The sequence below is a fragment of the Scomber scombrus genome, chromosome 15, assembly GCF_963691925.1.
Source record: "Scomber scombrus chromosome 15, fScoSco1.1, whole genome shotgun sequence".
Classification (NCBI taxonomy): Eukaryota; Metazoa; Chordata; class Actinopteri; order Scombriformes; family Scombridae; genus Scomber; species Scomber scombrus.
Genome location: NC_084984.1, coordinates 11,310,059 through 11,327,424, shown reverse-complemented (window position 1 = coordinate 11,327,424; position 17,366 = coordinate 11,310,059). Strand labels below are relative to the sequence as shown.

Below are 17,366 nucleotides of genomic sequence, written 5' to 3'. Positions count from 1 at the left end.
CAACACACTCAAAAGGTACAAGACAAGAATAGTTCTGTACTTACAGATTCACTTTAAAGAATGTTCTCTCGTCTTTAAGAGGCAAGAAGTGCAACTTTTGACCAACAGAAAGAAAGGGTACAAAGTGACTTAAAACTAAAGAAAGAAAAAAATTGTACCATTTCAACCCTAAAGGTATACCTGCAGCATTGAGATACGGTCATATAATAACTATTATTATTAGGCCTATTATTATTATTAGTAGTAGTAGTACTAGCACTAGTAGTAGTAGTAGTAGTAATAGTAGTGGTGGCGGTGGTAGTAAAAGTATAGTTGTAGTTAAAATATTTGGAGCTATAATAACAATAATAACATGCGAGAACTGACTTCAAAATAAAACCAGCCTTCCAGGGAAAGTGATTTCTTATCCATCTATTCTGCCAAAAATGAAAGAATAAATAAAAGAAAAATAATTAAATGACTAAATAAAACAAAATTAATATTTATTAAGTCATAAATGAAACGAATAACTTCAGTCTTCCTGTTTCTGTGTTTGGTCATGAATTAGAAATAATTTATACTTATCAGAGACAATACATTCTTAAATCAAGAGATTATTAATATTGATAAATAATACGTATACCAGACATCCTGCTATTAGTTGAGGAAATATACTATATATGCTATATACTATATGTACTTTGCAAGTACAGTTGATCAGCTCCTTGGTAGTACTTCGTCAACAAAATCTCAAATGCAAAATATTAGCTAAGGACACCCCATTATGTACTTCCAAAACAAGTCATACACGTGTCCTCACCCAACAAGAGTTATGGACATTACCATACTGTCACACAAAACAATGACACAGCCATTTGGACTTTGAGATTTTTGGAAAATGTGATGACAACCTTCCACAGCAACATCTGCCTGAAAGACAAAATTGTAAAGTCTGCCAAGATCAGACTGAGTACCACGTTGAGTAGTCAGTATTGTCATCTGATTCATTGTGAGTGAACGATCAAACACTATTGGACACCTGAGAAATGGCTCTAAAAGAATACTGAGAGACACAGATGATGTATTTTGGACTATGCCATTGTTGTTGTTTATTATAATGTTTTTTATAACTTTGACTGTTCTTGCTTAGCCAAGATAGTGTCGACCACTGCCCAGTTGGTTAACGAACCACCCAGATGTTACAATATTGAATGAATGGTTTGAATTATGGACCAGAGTTAGCGTTCATAGCAGAAATAGCAGTCATATCTCTGACATATGATATAAAGGTAGAAGTGGAGGACTTCTGAATGGCATTGATTAATTAAGACGTTTTGCCTGAACGATGAAAAAATCCCACCAGGATAGAAGTGATGTTATTATGAAGTGGCTCTATGGGATGAACTGACAGTGAACTGGAGTCTTAAATTGCTGTCTCGATCTAAGCCTCTGTAGTCTCATTGTCCAATGAGATTAGCTTCTTGTAAAACTGGTAAAACACTCTAGCCAGTGTAGTCGGCTCACCTAATATGACTCTGTGTCACTTGACATTGTGGGAGGATGGTTTAAGCACAGAAGCATCATCATCCACTACCCAGGCAATGATTTAACATTACAGCAAAAAGCAGCATCATCATGTACCAGAAGGTGTGTTGCCATCAGCTGGGTTGCTAAGTGCTAGGATGTCCAGATCTATGAGTGTCTGCTGGGCTAATTAGCATGAAATCCGGCTTTTAGATACATAGTTAGACTGCTTTGGACTGCTGAAGGAAGGAAACAAGCCTATGAACAGCTGGGGGAATTACATGTATACCAACGAGCACACAAGCAGACTCATTTCTGATAGATTTCTAAAACTTTATTACCAGACATGGCAAGTTTTTTTAAACTCTTGGCAGACAGAGGGACTCATTTCAAAGGCAATGAAAAAAGAGCACCAGGAAAGTTTTTAATGCTCTCCAGCTGAACCCAAAGGCTAAGTCAGCAAACCACATGCCATCAACCTACCAGGTGCCCCACATTTCCAAGGCTGTTAGAATAGGCATATCAACTCTTTCAAGTGCAAATCACCCTTAGGGCCTAGACCAGCTCTGATGGGAAGGCATTAAGGGCACAGCACTGACAGAAATAGAAAGAAGAAATCCCAAATTCAGAACCCCTTTGTTAACTTGATGAGACATTTCCCAACCCCGTTACCCCTATCTGTCTCACAATGGGGGCTCTCTGCCCCAGGTGATATACAAAGATTTAAAAGTAGGAGATTAAAGGTGAGGCACAATGCTAATAGATCACTATGGCAGCATTTTATCAAATGCTAGTAAGTTTCAGGGCTTGCCAAAAGTGAAAAAATTACAAAATAAAAGCCAGTACCTTACAAATGAGACACTTCTGTGACTGAACATCACTGGCAGTAACATGCAGGCCAACAAAAAAGGTTATACAAGCGTTCAACATAGACAGTACAGTTCATAAAGGCAGAACCTATGACTCACATAATTCTTCTCCTCTTTTCCTTGGAAATGTGACAACCCACAAATTAAGAGGCAGTTTAATGTAAGTCTTAATCCCTTTATTTAGCCATCAATTTTCACTACATTTTAACCCTTTATCCTGTACTAATAGTGCAATGTGATGCCAAACACACAATATTACTATCTGCACATATCTCTTGTAGGAATATACATTCAACATCACATTGTGAGACCACACAGGCTATTTCAATGTCTCATAAGAGTTAGAGAGTTAGAGACAGACGTTAGTGAATATTCTTATTTTTATGCGCAACGTTTCAACCACTTACAGGTCTTTCTTAGGCAAAAAATGAAAAAAATGTTTTGTTCACAGACAGTGTTAAGAAACAAAAATGGTTATTCTGGGTCACACGATAGGCTCTGTAATTTGATTTCACCAGTCTAATTTAGTAACTTGCTTTAAACTAAAGTCCTAATATAATCAAAAAGTGCAGTGGCATCATTAAAACTGTTTCATTTTCTGGCTTGTTAACCAGTATACAACAGCAGTCACTTAAGATTTTCTTGAGTTTAAATGGAACATTAAAGTTTGAGATTAAACAAGAAGAAGAGATGGGCTGGCTCATTAAGTACCTGATAATGTAAATGTACAATTTTACAATGAAGAATTGGCACCAATGGAACTGCTAGTGCTAGATTGATTGATAGTGGCTTTTAAAAAAAAGGTTACACTTGAACCAAGCGTGTAAAAAAAAAACTGCTATGATCTTAACCTTATTTTTGTAATTTCTTTCAGCTGTCATTTCTGTCAGCAGAGCTTCAAATATCATCATAATTTGCTCCATATTGGTTGCTAAGACATCTCCTAATGCAGTGAAAAAGTAGATTTAGGATGAACATACTGGTATAAGTATAAAAGTATGAAACAGGTCCTTTACATGTGTCTTATTACGCAATTCCTGTTGCTATTTGTAGTATCTGAAGCTTATATTGGCCTCGATAATATAAGATGGTTGACATGACAACTGTTGGAGAGCATTAAAATCAACTGTCTTCATCTGAAGACAAAAACCAGTGTTAATCAAGTAATTGAGTCTTGTCATCCCAGCCCACAGCTGGTGATAAGAATCACGCCTTTCAGTTCTGACAGGCAGAGGCAGGCAGAGATAGCCCTTTCACCACAGCCATTTAAATAATAAAACATGTAATGATAACTAAACACCACTAGATGGCAAAATACAGACCATAAATGGTGCCGCTTTGTAGTGAACCATAGGAAGGAAGTACTCAGCAGTGAATTGCTTCCTGACTGCTTGGATGACTCTCAGGCAACTTTGATGTTGTGGGAAATACTGAATATAGGCTAATCTGGATTTTTTTTTTTTTTTTTGAGTTTGTAAAATGGCAGCCTTCCACACAGGATGCCAGGGTGCTCAAAACATCACATGAAACATACACTAATCTGTGTAAAGAGATTTCTGTCTCTGCTTTCATTATAGGCTGTGGCAATCAGCTTTCGAATACAATGTAATAATATGAATATGAAGTTTCATTGGTGCATCATTTCAGACTAACATGAAATAATAGTTTACTCTCTCTGTAGCCTATTTGAGGAAATTCAGTAAAACACATTTTTATGGGGGCAATTAATGGGTTTGGGGGATGAGGTCTGGGGCTACACAAATGTTATAGAGCCAAATATACAACATTTTACAAACCAGAATCCGCCTCCATCAGTGTTGTTGTGTTTGATGTTAGCCCTTTATATTTTCATAGGGAATGGGTACTCATGGAATCATGGATCTCATCCATTGTTTTATTTTTCCCAGTGGCCCAGTGGTATTGCAGCAAAAGAAAAAAAAAAAATCCTCCAGCCCAAAAAGCTTTTTCCCCATAGACCACTATTATAAAAGAGACATTTGTAAAACAGTTGACAGACTCAGACTGCAAACAATCAGTGATGACTGTCAATTAGGACTCTTTCTATTATAAATTCTGGATCCATGGAGGTTTTATATTTGTTAAACTTTCCTCAAGCTGAGGCAAGCGAGGCCAGTCGTGCACATATTCAGTGGGCAGCACACCCCAGAAGCAAACCTGGAAGCCAGAAACTTTTTTTGGCGTATGGGCCAGGGGAGCAATTCTTAACAGGTGCCCTTTTTGGTCCAGTATCCAACTCTTATAATACATCCTTGAACTGGGAAACTCAGACTTCTCTGAGTACAACTGAAATGCACCATCACTCTAGAAAGGGCCCTTTGCTGGTTGCAATCTGCAACCTCACCACTAGATGCCACTAAATCCTACATGCTTACCCTTTAAGTGTACATTTTAAAAAGGGGGATTCTTTATGGAAAAGCAGAAAATAAATCCAAGGCAACAATTTAACTATATCCTTTATTTTTAGCAAAATGTATTTATTTTTCATTTCTTTCTTTATTTATTGATAATCTACTTAAGTCACTCCTCCACAGAAATGATCCTCACTCTGTGCATTTTACTCCCAGTTGTGTGTTACCATAGAAACGGTTAAATGACAGTCCCCTAGCAGAGAGCCAATGGACGGCCATAGTAAGGTGTCTGGTTACTCCCAGTCAACCCACGCTAGCTGAGCAAAGGGAGGGGTTATTCAGCTCTGCAGCAGTTATGGTAACTTGGCTTCGCTGGTAGAGAGCAAATGCCGAGTAGTGGAGCCACAAACAGGAATTCCAAGTAATCCCGAAGAGGACATTTTTTTTATTTGTTTAGTTATAACTACCACGACGCGGGTTGGAGGATTTTTTTTCTTTTTTGTATCGCTTTTTTTTTTTTAATCGCTGCTGAAAAGGTAAACCTGTTGCCTGCCTGCCTGTGCCTGCCTCGCCGCATACTCACAACTACTATCCAAGATGTTGCTTTGTGGATGGGATGGCGTCTGGTCCCGTTTGTGTGCGCACTCATAGCCTCGCCGGAGCACCAATATTTCCCCTCCGAGTGATCCTGTAGCACTTCTTGTTCGGTAAGTTAACTTTTAACCACTTAAACAATGTAATGGGAAGCAACTTTGTAGCGTTGTTGCGAACTTGAGCGGAACCGGGGTAAAAAACACTGAAGAATTGAGTCTGTCTAAGGCGAGGCTTGAAAGACATCGATGCTGCTTTTATGTGAAAACCTTGAAAAACTATTAGCTAGTGGTTAGTGTCCTGCTTTAACACAGCCTGTTTCTTGATATTTGGGGTGTCTCGAAGGGAAAGTATTGCTATATGTTATATTATCCTCACAACAACACTGCTCATAGTGGTGTCTGTCACTGGGCATCTTAGGTTTTGAACACACCAGTAACAGTATATTTTAAGTTTTGGGGAGGAAGAGGAGACACCACTGCAAAAATAACTAACTAACTTTGCTAACTGCTTTCAAGCTTATCCACCTGCATTTTTTAGAAAATGCAGTATATGCAGAAGCGTCTTAGACTGCAGTTTTTCCTGTTTTATAACCTTAACAAAGCCACTTGGAGCTATAATGTGTCAGCACAGACTGAAGGTTTTATGGGGGTTGTAGGAAGGCAGTTTTTTTTACCCCCTCCCCCTTCATTACCATAGAAAAGTAGTAAAGTTACCCAAAGTCAAAGGTCATGAGTGTTTTGAGTGCCATATGTGTCACTCACGACTAAAGAGGAAAGTGGTGAGGCAGTATAATTGAGCAAGATGAGCATTCCCATCAAAAGTGGTTATGATGGAGACGGTGTGTGCATCATCATAGGAAAGAAGGGGAAAATAGCCAGTGGGTTGGGTTTGTGTTGGGAGGAGGTGGGGGTTGCAGGGGAGGTTTCTCAAAAACCATGCTCTGCATGTCACAGTACTCATAGCAACCCTGTGATTAACAGAAATGGAGCGGATGAGGTCGAGACCAAAATGAGAAGTGAGGGCCGTCAGTCCAGAGCTGGGCTGATAATAATGGAATAGTCATGGCTATCCTTCTGGCTGGTTCTGGTCCGAGCTGAGCTGAAAAACAAAACACCAACATCCAGGGTGGCTTACTGGTTAGGGAGACTGATCTGTGACTGGTAGATACCACGTTCAGTGCTGTAATGTGTAGTGTCCATCACCAGGCCTGTGTTAAGTCATTGTAAGAAAATCTGGAGAATCACGTCTGTAAAAAAAAGTAGGTTACGACGAATGAAAACCAACAATTGGGTTTTCCCTTTTTATTAAAGTGAGTCACCACTTCTGTTCCATTCACGCTACTGTTTTCCTCAGAAGTGCACCAACACAGCTGTGAATCCTCACAACTAAAACCACGATGTCTTTACCCACGTTTCAGTTTCGTAGGAAGGTAGAATATAAGGCTGCAACTGACAATTATTCTCATTGTCAATTAATCTGCAGATTATTTTCTCCATTAGTTGCCCATAAAATATCTGTTAATAATAAAAAAAATGCTAGTTATAATTTTTCACAGGTAAAGGTGATGTCAGCAAATATCTTAGTTTGTCTGACCAACAGTTCAAAATAAAATGGAAGCATCAGATCTTCATCTTTGACAAGCTAAAACCAGCTAATTTCTGGTATTTTTTGCTCAAAAAATGATTATTTGATTATCAAAATAGTCACCGATAAATTTCCTGTCAGTTGACTAATCGTAGCAGCTCTACAAGAATACACCAGACACTGTTTGGAGGAGATCCTTTAACTCTAATGTCTTCAGCTGTCATTAAATTTAATAGCACACAGTCCACATGTTTAGCTTTGCCATGCGTTTTGAGAACATCAGTCCTTACATCATCCGTCATGTTGGTTCAAAAGACACTCCGTTCCAGATTCTCATAGACATTGTGTGTTTCAAATTTAAAGCTCATGCTCACAGGCTGCGTTATACAGTATGATTCGGGGAAAAAGAGGTTCAGTCAGAGTTTGTTGTTGAATTTTCCTGGCATGAATGACTTCAGGAAGACTTTCACCTCAACGTTGGCGCAGAGTGCCTCTTCTCACCGGCTTCTGTTCCAAATGTCTTTGCCAGCTGAGACCACAGCTCTAATGTTTAAAGGATATGAACAAATTCCTTCTCATATCTTACGTTATGAGTTATGCTTTTGGAAATGAAAGTGGAATATGATTTTTTTTATGGGTGATTGCTTTGAAAGTACAGCTACTCAGGTTTTCAAAAGATTTCAGATTTAAAAAATAAAAGAGACACTGATGTACGTGTTTTTCGGTTCTTTTTTTGTTCCCTGCAAATATAGAGGATGAGCATCCAAAGAAGGCAGCAGAAACTGAAATGATTTGAGCTTTTCTGGTATGGGTTACTCAGATACAGTGCACTTTTTTTATTCTGGGGATTGTTTTTAAATCCATTTTGTGGGTTGTATCTGTGTCACAGACAGGAAGGTGGGAGGAAAGGAAAAGCTTCACCTAAGTGCAGAGAAAAGAGCGCTATCACGTTTCCAGGATTATTTTCTTTAAAGTCCTTGTGACTGTGGCCAAGACTTTCTAACACTTAGCAGCAGCAGCAGGCCAAACCTTGTTTAGGTTTTTCCTTTGTAGCCTACAGTGTGGAAATAAATGGCAATACCTGGGAACAAACATCCCCACTGTCTGAAAAAGAGAAAGAAAATGAAACGTTCAAGTGGTGAAGGCTGTCTGCTCTCGCTATTTTGGGCCGCTGCCTCCTAAGCCCCCCTCAATAATGAGCAGCACCACAGTCCAATGAGAGAGGAGCTGGCCCGCACAGCAGCCTCAGTGTGGATAAAAAACATTCCACTGTAGGTCTCTGTTGAAATAACAAGGGCCACAACACAATCAGTCTTCACAGCACCCGCTCTCCCCATTCTCATGGGTAATGAGCAAGATGGTTAGTAACCCACTTCGCCTCACACTTCACGCCTCCCATTGACTAGAATGGTTAACCTGCATTCCTGCATTAAACATGCAGGCCTGTGACATGCTTATTCATTAACTCTCTTTTTTCACACTGGAAATCATAGAGGGAATGTTGTTTCACATATTACTTACAGAAATAAAGCAGAGCACTAATGAGGCTACCGACCCAGTTTATGCCAGGAGATTTTTTGGTATGGTAAGTGGTATGCTGAAAATGTTCTCATGATGCCAAACACAACAAAGCAGGTGCATAGCTTCTAGAAAAGTTGAGTCAAACTTGGCACTTTTTTATTTTAGCTGAAATGACTAACTCTTAATAATGTTTGGGAAATTTTAACTTCTGTGATTTAAAAAAAAAAAAAAAAAAGAAAGAAAAAAAGATGCCATAGGTTGCACAGGTGCCCCACATAAAAATGACAGTGTGTATTAGGGCTGATCATTCAGTCAAAATGTTATCGAAATTGCAATATGCAATAGTGCTGGGTGTCAAAATAACATTATAAATTAAATATTGTGGTGCTGCATATATGTCTGAGCCTACACGTCATGTTCCATAGAAAACATCTTTGTTTGCTACAGGTCCTCAGAAAAATCACACCCATTTTAATATGTTTATGAAAATGTAAATGAAAATATTATGTCAAAATGATAATTCCATAATACACAATATTGCAAATCATATTGCAATTGTAATATCAGTCACAATCACAATTAGATGTTTTTTTCAAAATCTTTGTGTGTGTGTGTGTGTGTGTGTGTGTGTGTGTGTGTGTGTGTGTGTGTGTGTGTGTGTGTGTGTGTGTGTGTGTGTGTGTGTGTGTGTGTGTGTGTGTGTGTGTGTGTGTGTGTGTGTGTGTGTGTGTGTGTGTGTGTGTGTGTGTGTGTGTGTGTGAGTGATACCTCACACAGTCAGCAAAACTGAAATATAGCAACGTCGCACAACCAGATCTGATCTGTCACATGAGGTTAGGGCATCTTTGCTGTTGACCTCTTCTTTGTCATGCCAAGCTCTGGGAAATATCCAAGATTTTGGCATTTGATTTTACTTTGGGGAAAAACTACGTTTTTTTTAAAGGACAGAAGTACTGATGTGATAAAATCTGGTCTCACACATCAAACCAAACATGAGCGATGTTTGCTTGATCTAGCATAGGAATTTTGCTTCATTTCCTGTTTATACGTGTTTTCATCAGCTTCGCTTTTATGTCACGGACCAACACTTTTGATCTAGAAAATCCTGCATAAAAGCTGTGATTTAGCAAGTCTAAATATACCCTGTGCTGCTGTGTTTAGTGTCAGTTTGCCCAACTGTGTGGGAAGACGTTCGAAACATCAGAAAGGCTGTTAGTGTTGAAAATAGGGATTTGTTTTGAGTCATGAAATCATGGGGGAAAATATTATCTTTACTGTGTTTCACAAGATTTTGGCAAAAAAACATGTTTTTTTTGTTCTTATAAGAAATGCACTGTCAGCGCCACATTATGTGTTAGGAAAGGTGGTGGCTGCCCAATTTTAATCTTTGAGGTCTAGATCAAAAGAAGAAGGGTGGAGAAGTCAAAGGCTATCACTAACAACAGGTTTCTAGCATTATTGCATACAACATCATTATCATATACAATTCTACAGCAAGACAAAAATATTTCTAAAGTAATTTAGCCAATCTTAGATTTGTCTGCAAAATCAAGCGTGGTTAGGCAGTAACATTTTTTAGCCTTTAGGCAGACTGCAGAGTAGACAGACTTTAAATTGCTATAATATAAGCTCAAAGAACTATCAATCTTAGCGTGAGTTGTCTTCATCAGAGAACACAGGTCTCATGTTGTGAGGTGGATAAAGCACATTAACCATCTTCTTAAGGGGAGAGGTAACATAGTTCAGACGCCGTTGTGGCTGCCCCACAAAGAAATGTGTTATTGGTGCTTTGGCTTTCTTACTCCCCCACTGTTTTGGCACAAATTACATATAACCACCACCTTCTTCTTCTTCCTCTTCTTCTTCTTCTTCTCTATATATTCAGTCTTTTCTAGCACATTGTCCTCAGGGAATTCTTTGCATTACACTGCACATTTGTAAATACTTGAGTGTGGATACAATTTTATTGTATAGTTTGCTTTACAACTTTAACATATGAGCATTTCATATTTATATATAGAAGGAAAATCTGTACAGCCCTCTCATATACTAGGCCAATATACACTTTTAAATTATCTTTTTGTTTTTATCCCTGAAATATTTTTTCTAATTCTTATTTTTACTCTTACTCAAAGTATTATTTATTGCACACAATAGCTTTAAGAGTATGCTAACCTATATTTGACTGCCTGAGTATGTAACAAATAAAACCTTAAAAACCATCATCCATCATTTTTTATTTAACTCTGTTTGGTGGACTGTTTTTGAAATAGAAAATCCAGCAACTCACTACGGTCGGAGATGCTCTTCATACTCTATTGCGAAACGATGAGTAACTTGTCGGGCCGCACCTGTTTTTGTTGGCAGTGCTATGTTTGAAAAAGCTATGACAGTGCAGTTTCCCCCCTTGAAATCATCACAGTTTTCCTTTTTTAATGAGAAATATTAACTCTCTCATGCAGAGTTACAGCCACCCTCACACACAAGCTTTTCTCCGTGCTGCCAAAATAGATGTTTAAATCATTCTTTTGCATTTCTCACCCCCCTACGTCTAGCACCCACAGCTATTGTACTGTGTGTTTCTATATACTGTGGGTGTCAGTAGTCTCTGCTCAGGTAGAAGTTGCGTTTCTGGAGCTTCTTGTTTTGCTTTCACTTGCATCACGTCACAGCTGAATCAGGAAAATCAGACGCTCATCGCCGCTGCAGCACAGGAGCTGGAGTTCAGAGAGAAACAGTGATAGATGAGATGATCTGAACATGTGTCACCTCTCTCATTCGGGGACATGTGAGGCACACTTGTGGTATTTTTTAATCTGGCCTTGTGTGGTTTGTAGACAGTTACAGCTGTGAAAAAAGATACCAAAGCCTAAAAACAGCTGCAACTCCACTCCGTATCAAAATATATGAAAATCATAATCAAATCAAATCATGTAAGACAGCCAGCCTGTGGGTCACATGGCTGAAGTCAAATTTTCTCCCACGGACATAGCTTGTCACGGTTTGTGTGTAATCTGAATGTGCACTTGGACGCACTGCTGGGTGATAATGGACTATGATTTTTCATAAATTCTCCATCAAAAGCTGAACTGTGTATCACTGCTGCTCACAAGGTAATATAAACTACCTTTTTTGAGCTTGACCCAGATATAATTTTATGACGTGTGCTCAGGACACAGAAGCTCGTGTTATTACTTATGTTCACAACAGTTAGCAGCTTTAAGGCCGCACCAAAAATAGTGGTGTTGTGCTTTTCTTCATTAGTGTCCATTGGAGTTAGAAGCTGCTGTCTTATAGAGACATTGAGGAACTTGCGGAGGCCCAAAGTAATAAAGTGTGTGTGTGTGTGTGTGTGTGTGTGTGTGTGTGTGTGTGTGTGTGTGTGTGTGTGTGTGTGTGTGTGTGTGTGTGTGTGTGTGTGTGTGTGTGTGTGTGTGTGTGTGTGTGTGTGTGTGTGTGTGTGTGTGTGTGTGTGTGTGTGTGTGTGTGTGTGTGTGTGTGTGCATGCGCGTGTCCACTGCACAGTATGATAAGATGGCTTACATTTTAGAGGATGTGGGAGTTTGCCCCGAGGGCATGAGAGCGCACGAAATGTTGATCAGAGCCAGTGTTAAGTGCATCAGTGCTCGAGGTTATTTTAGTGATATGGCAATGTGGGCTTATTTGCTTTCATCTAAAGAGTCAGGCCAGTCACGACAAGTAGGGTGTGGATTCATACCGTATTATGTTATGATTGTAATTCTCAACTCAAACAATTCAAAACAGAAAACAAACAAAACGCACAATAAAGGTCAAGAGGAGCATCTGCACTAAAGCTTATTTTGGTAATTCGTGAGTCTGGATTTCAGTGTTTTTTATTTCTCTGTTGTAAATCACTTCTCACATACTTCTTTTTCTCTGCTTTCACAGGAGAAGATGCATGTGTCTCTGGCAGAAGCCTTGGAGGTCCGAGGAGGCCCGCTCCAGGAGGAAGAGGTGTGGGCAGTGCTCAGTCAGAGCGCGGAGAGCCTCCAAGAACTCTTTCACAAAGGTATGAACATGTGGAACAAGTCTGCGATGATATTTTTTCCTTGCACATTATCGTACACATTTATACGCTTGCATACTTTCTTATTCCTACCTGCTCTATTTTTAAACAGCCTGCTCTCTAATCTGTCACCACAGCTTTTTGTAAAATGAAGGAGCTGGGAAAGAGTCTTATGGTATCCAGATTCCTTGTCTTGCAGGTGCCATGTTGTCTGTCACTGCCCCTTCTGTGAATAAAAAAAAAAAAAAATTGCTTGTTGCGGTGGATTGATGACCAAAACCAGTACTAAAAAACAAAGATAAAAAAATGTTACACTGGCTCATATCTAGCATTTTAATTTATAAATTCTGTCACATGAATGACCCGGCGAATATGCAACATTTTGGTTGCATTGAATCACCCATTTATGGTAGTGGCCAGTTTGTCGCATTGTGACCTGACATAGTTTTTTGTGAGTCATTTGCACCCGTTGATGTCTGATTGTCCTTGAAGGCGGAGAAAGAGATAAAACTGCCTCATTCCTAAGTTTTTTTGTCACTTAGGTAAACTGAAACAACGAGTGACTAACGGGGGTTTTAACCCCAGAGACATCGGACAGGATGTGAGTCAGCAAGTTTGGGCGGTGTCTAATTTCATGCGAAACTTCAGTGTACCTGCTTGCGTTGGCCATAATTGTGTCAACTAAATAGTTCGCTATTGGCTGTGTGAATTTCCATGAAGCGGTTACCCAGGTTAAGTTGTATGCATTCTCGCTTAAACCAGTTTGACTTCCAGTTTTGCTGACTGGTTTAATTGTAGACAATTCTGGCATGCTGTAGGAATTCGCTTTTATCAGTTTGGCCTGTAAATGCTGAGGTCACATTTATAACAAGAGGATTGTGCTCTCATATCTCAGTCATTAACACCTCTGAGATAGCATACTGAAGGACAAGGTGAATGGTTTCACACTTGAAGTATTTTAAATAATTTTATTTTAATCCCTACCTGGCATTGTGCTGCTGTGATTGTTAACACATTCTTCTTTTTACTTGAGTGTGTAATTGTGTTGCCATTCTGAGTAAACTGCGGTCTCATATGTACAGTTTTAGACGGCTGAGTGGAGCTAAAAATTGAGGAGCAGATGTTGGAACCGGCGATTATATACTGTAGTCACTGAGTTATGTAAAGAAGCAAGTTTACCAAGAGAGAGTGGATTTTGGACAATTTGTTAATCAGGTATTAAAGATTATAGAAAATTGGTTATACTAAAAAAAAAAGAAAAGGATGAAAAACAAATAAAGTTCAGTTGCTTTGTTTTGCTGGAGCAGATTTGAAAATTTGGGGTACATTTTATACCGTAGATTTATTTTGTTTCTGGGATGCAGTGAAATTGAACAACAGGTTGTTTCCTAATGAGAAATGGACTCAAACAACCTTTACATGACAGGCGTTTCAAGGACCTTTCAAACAGTGTGAATAGACTAACATTGTCAAACAGTAAACCGCCAGCACTTCTTTTCCCTGTGTGTAAACAGTAGCGGTTGGTTATGTTTGCATTAGAGTGATTTATTTGAACAAGGAGTGTGTGAATATTTCTGATTTCTTAAAGTAATTCCCTCTCTGGCCTCCATCAACAGATAACTTAAGTTTATATAGAAACCGGCATCATCGACACTCGCATGTTTTTCTGTCTGCTGTTTGTCTGCCTGCTCCTGTGTTTGGTACTCTGCCAAGGCCATCTACTGCTCTACATCTGCCAGCCTGTAGCTCTAATGGCATGTATTTTGTGGAATTGAATGCATGGTACACTGTCACAGTCTGTAAGCATCTACTTTTAGAGGACAGCCTCTGTTTTTTTTAATTTGTTTTTTTATTCCTGTCCCTGATAGCTCAGATAGCTTATCAGAATTACAGACTGCATTGTTATAGTATAAAGAACTCACAGTAGTACAATTTACTGTCCTTTTGAAGTCAGCAGGTAATCAAATAGTGCCTTTCCCAAGTTATATTTTAATTTATATCAGGTTGAAGAGTCATTTTCCAGCTGGCATGGTTTCTACAGTTTATTGAAACTGTTGATTAATTTGTCGAGAAACAAATTTACTCAGGCTGAGTCATGCACTCCTGCTCGGCTCTATTGTTGCCTTTCCAGAATAATACAGGTTTTTGTTTTGTGTGGGATACACCTTGTAACCCAGTCTACTTTCGAGTAAGATCTCCACAACGGTCACTGAAGTTTTTAAACAGGAAACTTATATTTACTTAGTAAATTCCAGCTTTTGAAAGCAGATATTTGGTGCCTCAAATTCAGGTCCTCTGTACGTCCTCTCTGCTCCTCTCCGAGCTAAAATATCAGTCAAAGAAAAGAATTTTGCAGCGCTGCTCAAACATTCCTTTGTATATTTTTAAAACGTTCCCTGACCATAGCGCTGGCTGTGGCTTTGTAGGAAAAGAGAATTACGCTGTGTAGCCATTCCTTTCTGCTTCTTTGCCTCCAACAGTTATTTTCTTGCGAGGCTAAGAAAGCAACATATGTTTTTGTTTACTTCAATCATCTTGAATTTCCATAAACGCTAAATCCTGAGCGAAAAAGATCCACTGCGGTGGTATTTGTCTATAGTCGCTGCATTAAGACTGTAAATGCTCGGGGGAACTTTTATGCCAGTATCGAGCATTGTAACAACTTAAATAATGTGTGTGCGTTTGTGTGTGTGCATGTGTGACAATGGCTAAATAATGTAAGTCCAAGATGAAGATGTATCTGTTTTCCTGTTTTGGTTCCTGATCTTATCCCCTGTGGTTAAATTGTCTGTTTCCCCTTCCAGACCCTGCAGCCATGGGCTTCATCATCTCTCCCTGGTCCCTCCTGCTCATGCCCTCTGGCAATATCTCATTCACAGATGAGTATGTCACCCAGCAGGACTTAAGAGCCTTCACAGCTCCAGAGGTGCTGGAGGGGGCCTCCCTGACTTCCATCTCTGACATAGAGAAGGTATAAATGCTGAGATACTCTGTGGGTTAGCAGAAAGTTACAAAATGTTTGTTTTTGTTATGCTTCACTGGTGTTTTAGGTTTTATCACCTTTTCCCAAACAGTGGGACAATTTACATACAGTTTGCATACTTTTTCAGCAAAAATCCTGGTGGTTAGATTAAACCACACATTGATTTCATGTCTTGGAAATGTACAGTTGAGTACGTTAATGAAACTGTTGTCATTTCTTTCTCTTGCTGTTTTTTTTGGGGGGTGTTAAATATGTTTAATTGCCTGAAAAACAGGAAAACACAAAACTCTGATGATACATATTAATCATTGACTGATCTGTGGTCCTTGTCCAGTTACAATTCATAACTGAAGTCGTGAGCAACCTTATTATCTCCTGGAATGCACAACCATTTTTATTTTTATTTTAACATATACAGAGCCACACCCCCTCTATTCGACTGTAGCCCTCTGGTATAAGAGCTAAAAGCTTGCATGACTGGATTCTCGCCTCTGGCACGGTCCCACAGACCTCAACACAGTTTTGTGCTGAGTCAGTTTTCCAGCGCTGGTCCCGTCTCCCCAGCTGAGTTATTTCAGTGTAGAAAATATAATCTGTTTCTGTCATTATCAGAGACTGTGGGTAAATATACGTCAGCTGCGAGTGCCACAGTTTTCCTTTCACTTTTTCAACATATGAGGTATTATTTTTGCTTTTAAGGGGGCGGCTTTTAAGTTTCCACATTTTCTGAAAGTGTGAGTGTGTCTTTAAATTTGGGCCTGAGCTCTGTTCCTAAAAGACCTTGAAGGCTATGTTGCATTCTTTGGCAATCCCTGAATTATTCTTTCCTCTACCAAGCCCAACATTCAGGGGAAGTGATTTCTCTCCCAAGAAATGAGAGCAGAGTAATAAGGAAAGGAAAATGGAAAAATGTTCTTGGATTTAGGCTGAAAGCCCCTGTCTTTTTCCTTTCCAAATAAGAACAAATTCAACTTTTCACTACAGCAGTTATTACCTTTTAGTCTGTCTCGGTTTCTCCTTCTCAGAATAGAATCAGGCATACTGGACATAATGAGACTTATTTCAGTAAGTTTTAATACATAGTTTGCCTCAGTGAAACAAAACCTTTACATTCCCCTTCTTTATCTTCATCTTTTCACCATTGCTTTTCCCTTTTCATGTTGTTGTATTCAGTGATGTTCTTTTCCACAGATGCACATGTACTCTCTGGGGATGACCCTGTTCTGGGGAGCAGACTATGAGATTCCCCAAAGTCAGGTAAACTCATTACTACAGATACTTTTTTCCACATGGATGGGCTTTATGAAAAGTAACCCTATCACCTTTGCCTTTACATTCACCTTTTCACTACATTGGGCATTTCAAACAGTGCTGAACAAAACAGACAGACACTATGAAACAAGATGGTAACATATCAACATCACTTGGGAATACTAAGTCCTGTCTGCTGTCAAGTTTTTAACTAGAACTCTTGCCAGAATGTTAAATTAATATTGCTCACACTCAGCCACACCCAGAGTAAATTTTATCAAGGTGTAACAGGATCTTCTATGTTAGTAGTTTTGGCATCACACATAAATCAAGATACCAGTAACAGCTGCACAATCACAAGATGCATTTTGCCATTGCAGAAACTAGTAGGCTATGGGGTCAAGTACAACTTTTACTACTCTTTGGTATTGTAAATCTAAAGTTTCAATCATGGTAATTTACTGCCTTAATGCCTCATAACCACACAACAGACATTTTGTATTTTATTGGAATCTGCCTTTTAAAATGAGATTCTTATCTCATAATTTAATCTGGATTAGAAATGGTGCAAGCTCTAAATGCTGTCTGGAATGTGTAAGAAACCCACCAGACCCCTGGAGATGGTTTCGCTCTCAGTGCGTTTATATCTCAACAGGAGTCAGCCA

At 39.1% G+C, this 17,366-nt stretch overlaps 1 protein-coding gene across 1 annotated transcript in view; it reads left to right on the top strand.

Moving 5' to 3' along the window:
• Positions 1–5,130: 5,130 nt before the first annotated feature.
• Positions 5,131–17,366, top strand: part of ptpn13 (protein tyrosine phosphatase non-receptor type 13) — a 48,264-nt gene continuing 36,028 nt past the window's right edge. The window contains exons 1-4 of the mRNA XM_062434165.1: positions 5,131–5,448; positions 12,350–12,470; positions 15,272–15,438; positions 16,642–16,707. Of these exons, the coding sequence (XP_062290149.1) occupies positions 12,356–12,470; positions 15,272–15,438; positions 16,642–16,707 (348 nt within the window). The 5' untranslated portion in view covers positions 5,131–5,448; positions 12,350–12,355. The remainder of the gene's footprint in view (positions 5,449–12,349; positions 12,471–15,271; positions 15,439–16,641; positions 16,708–17,366) is intronic.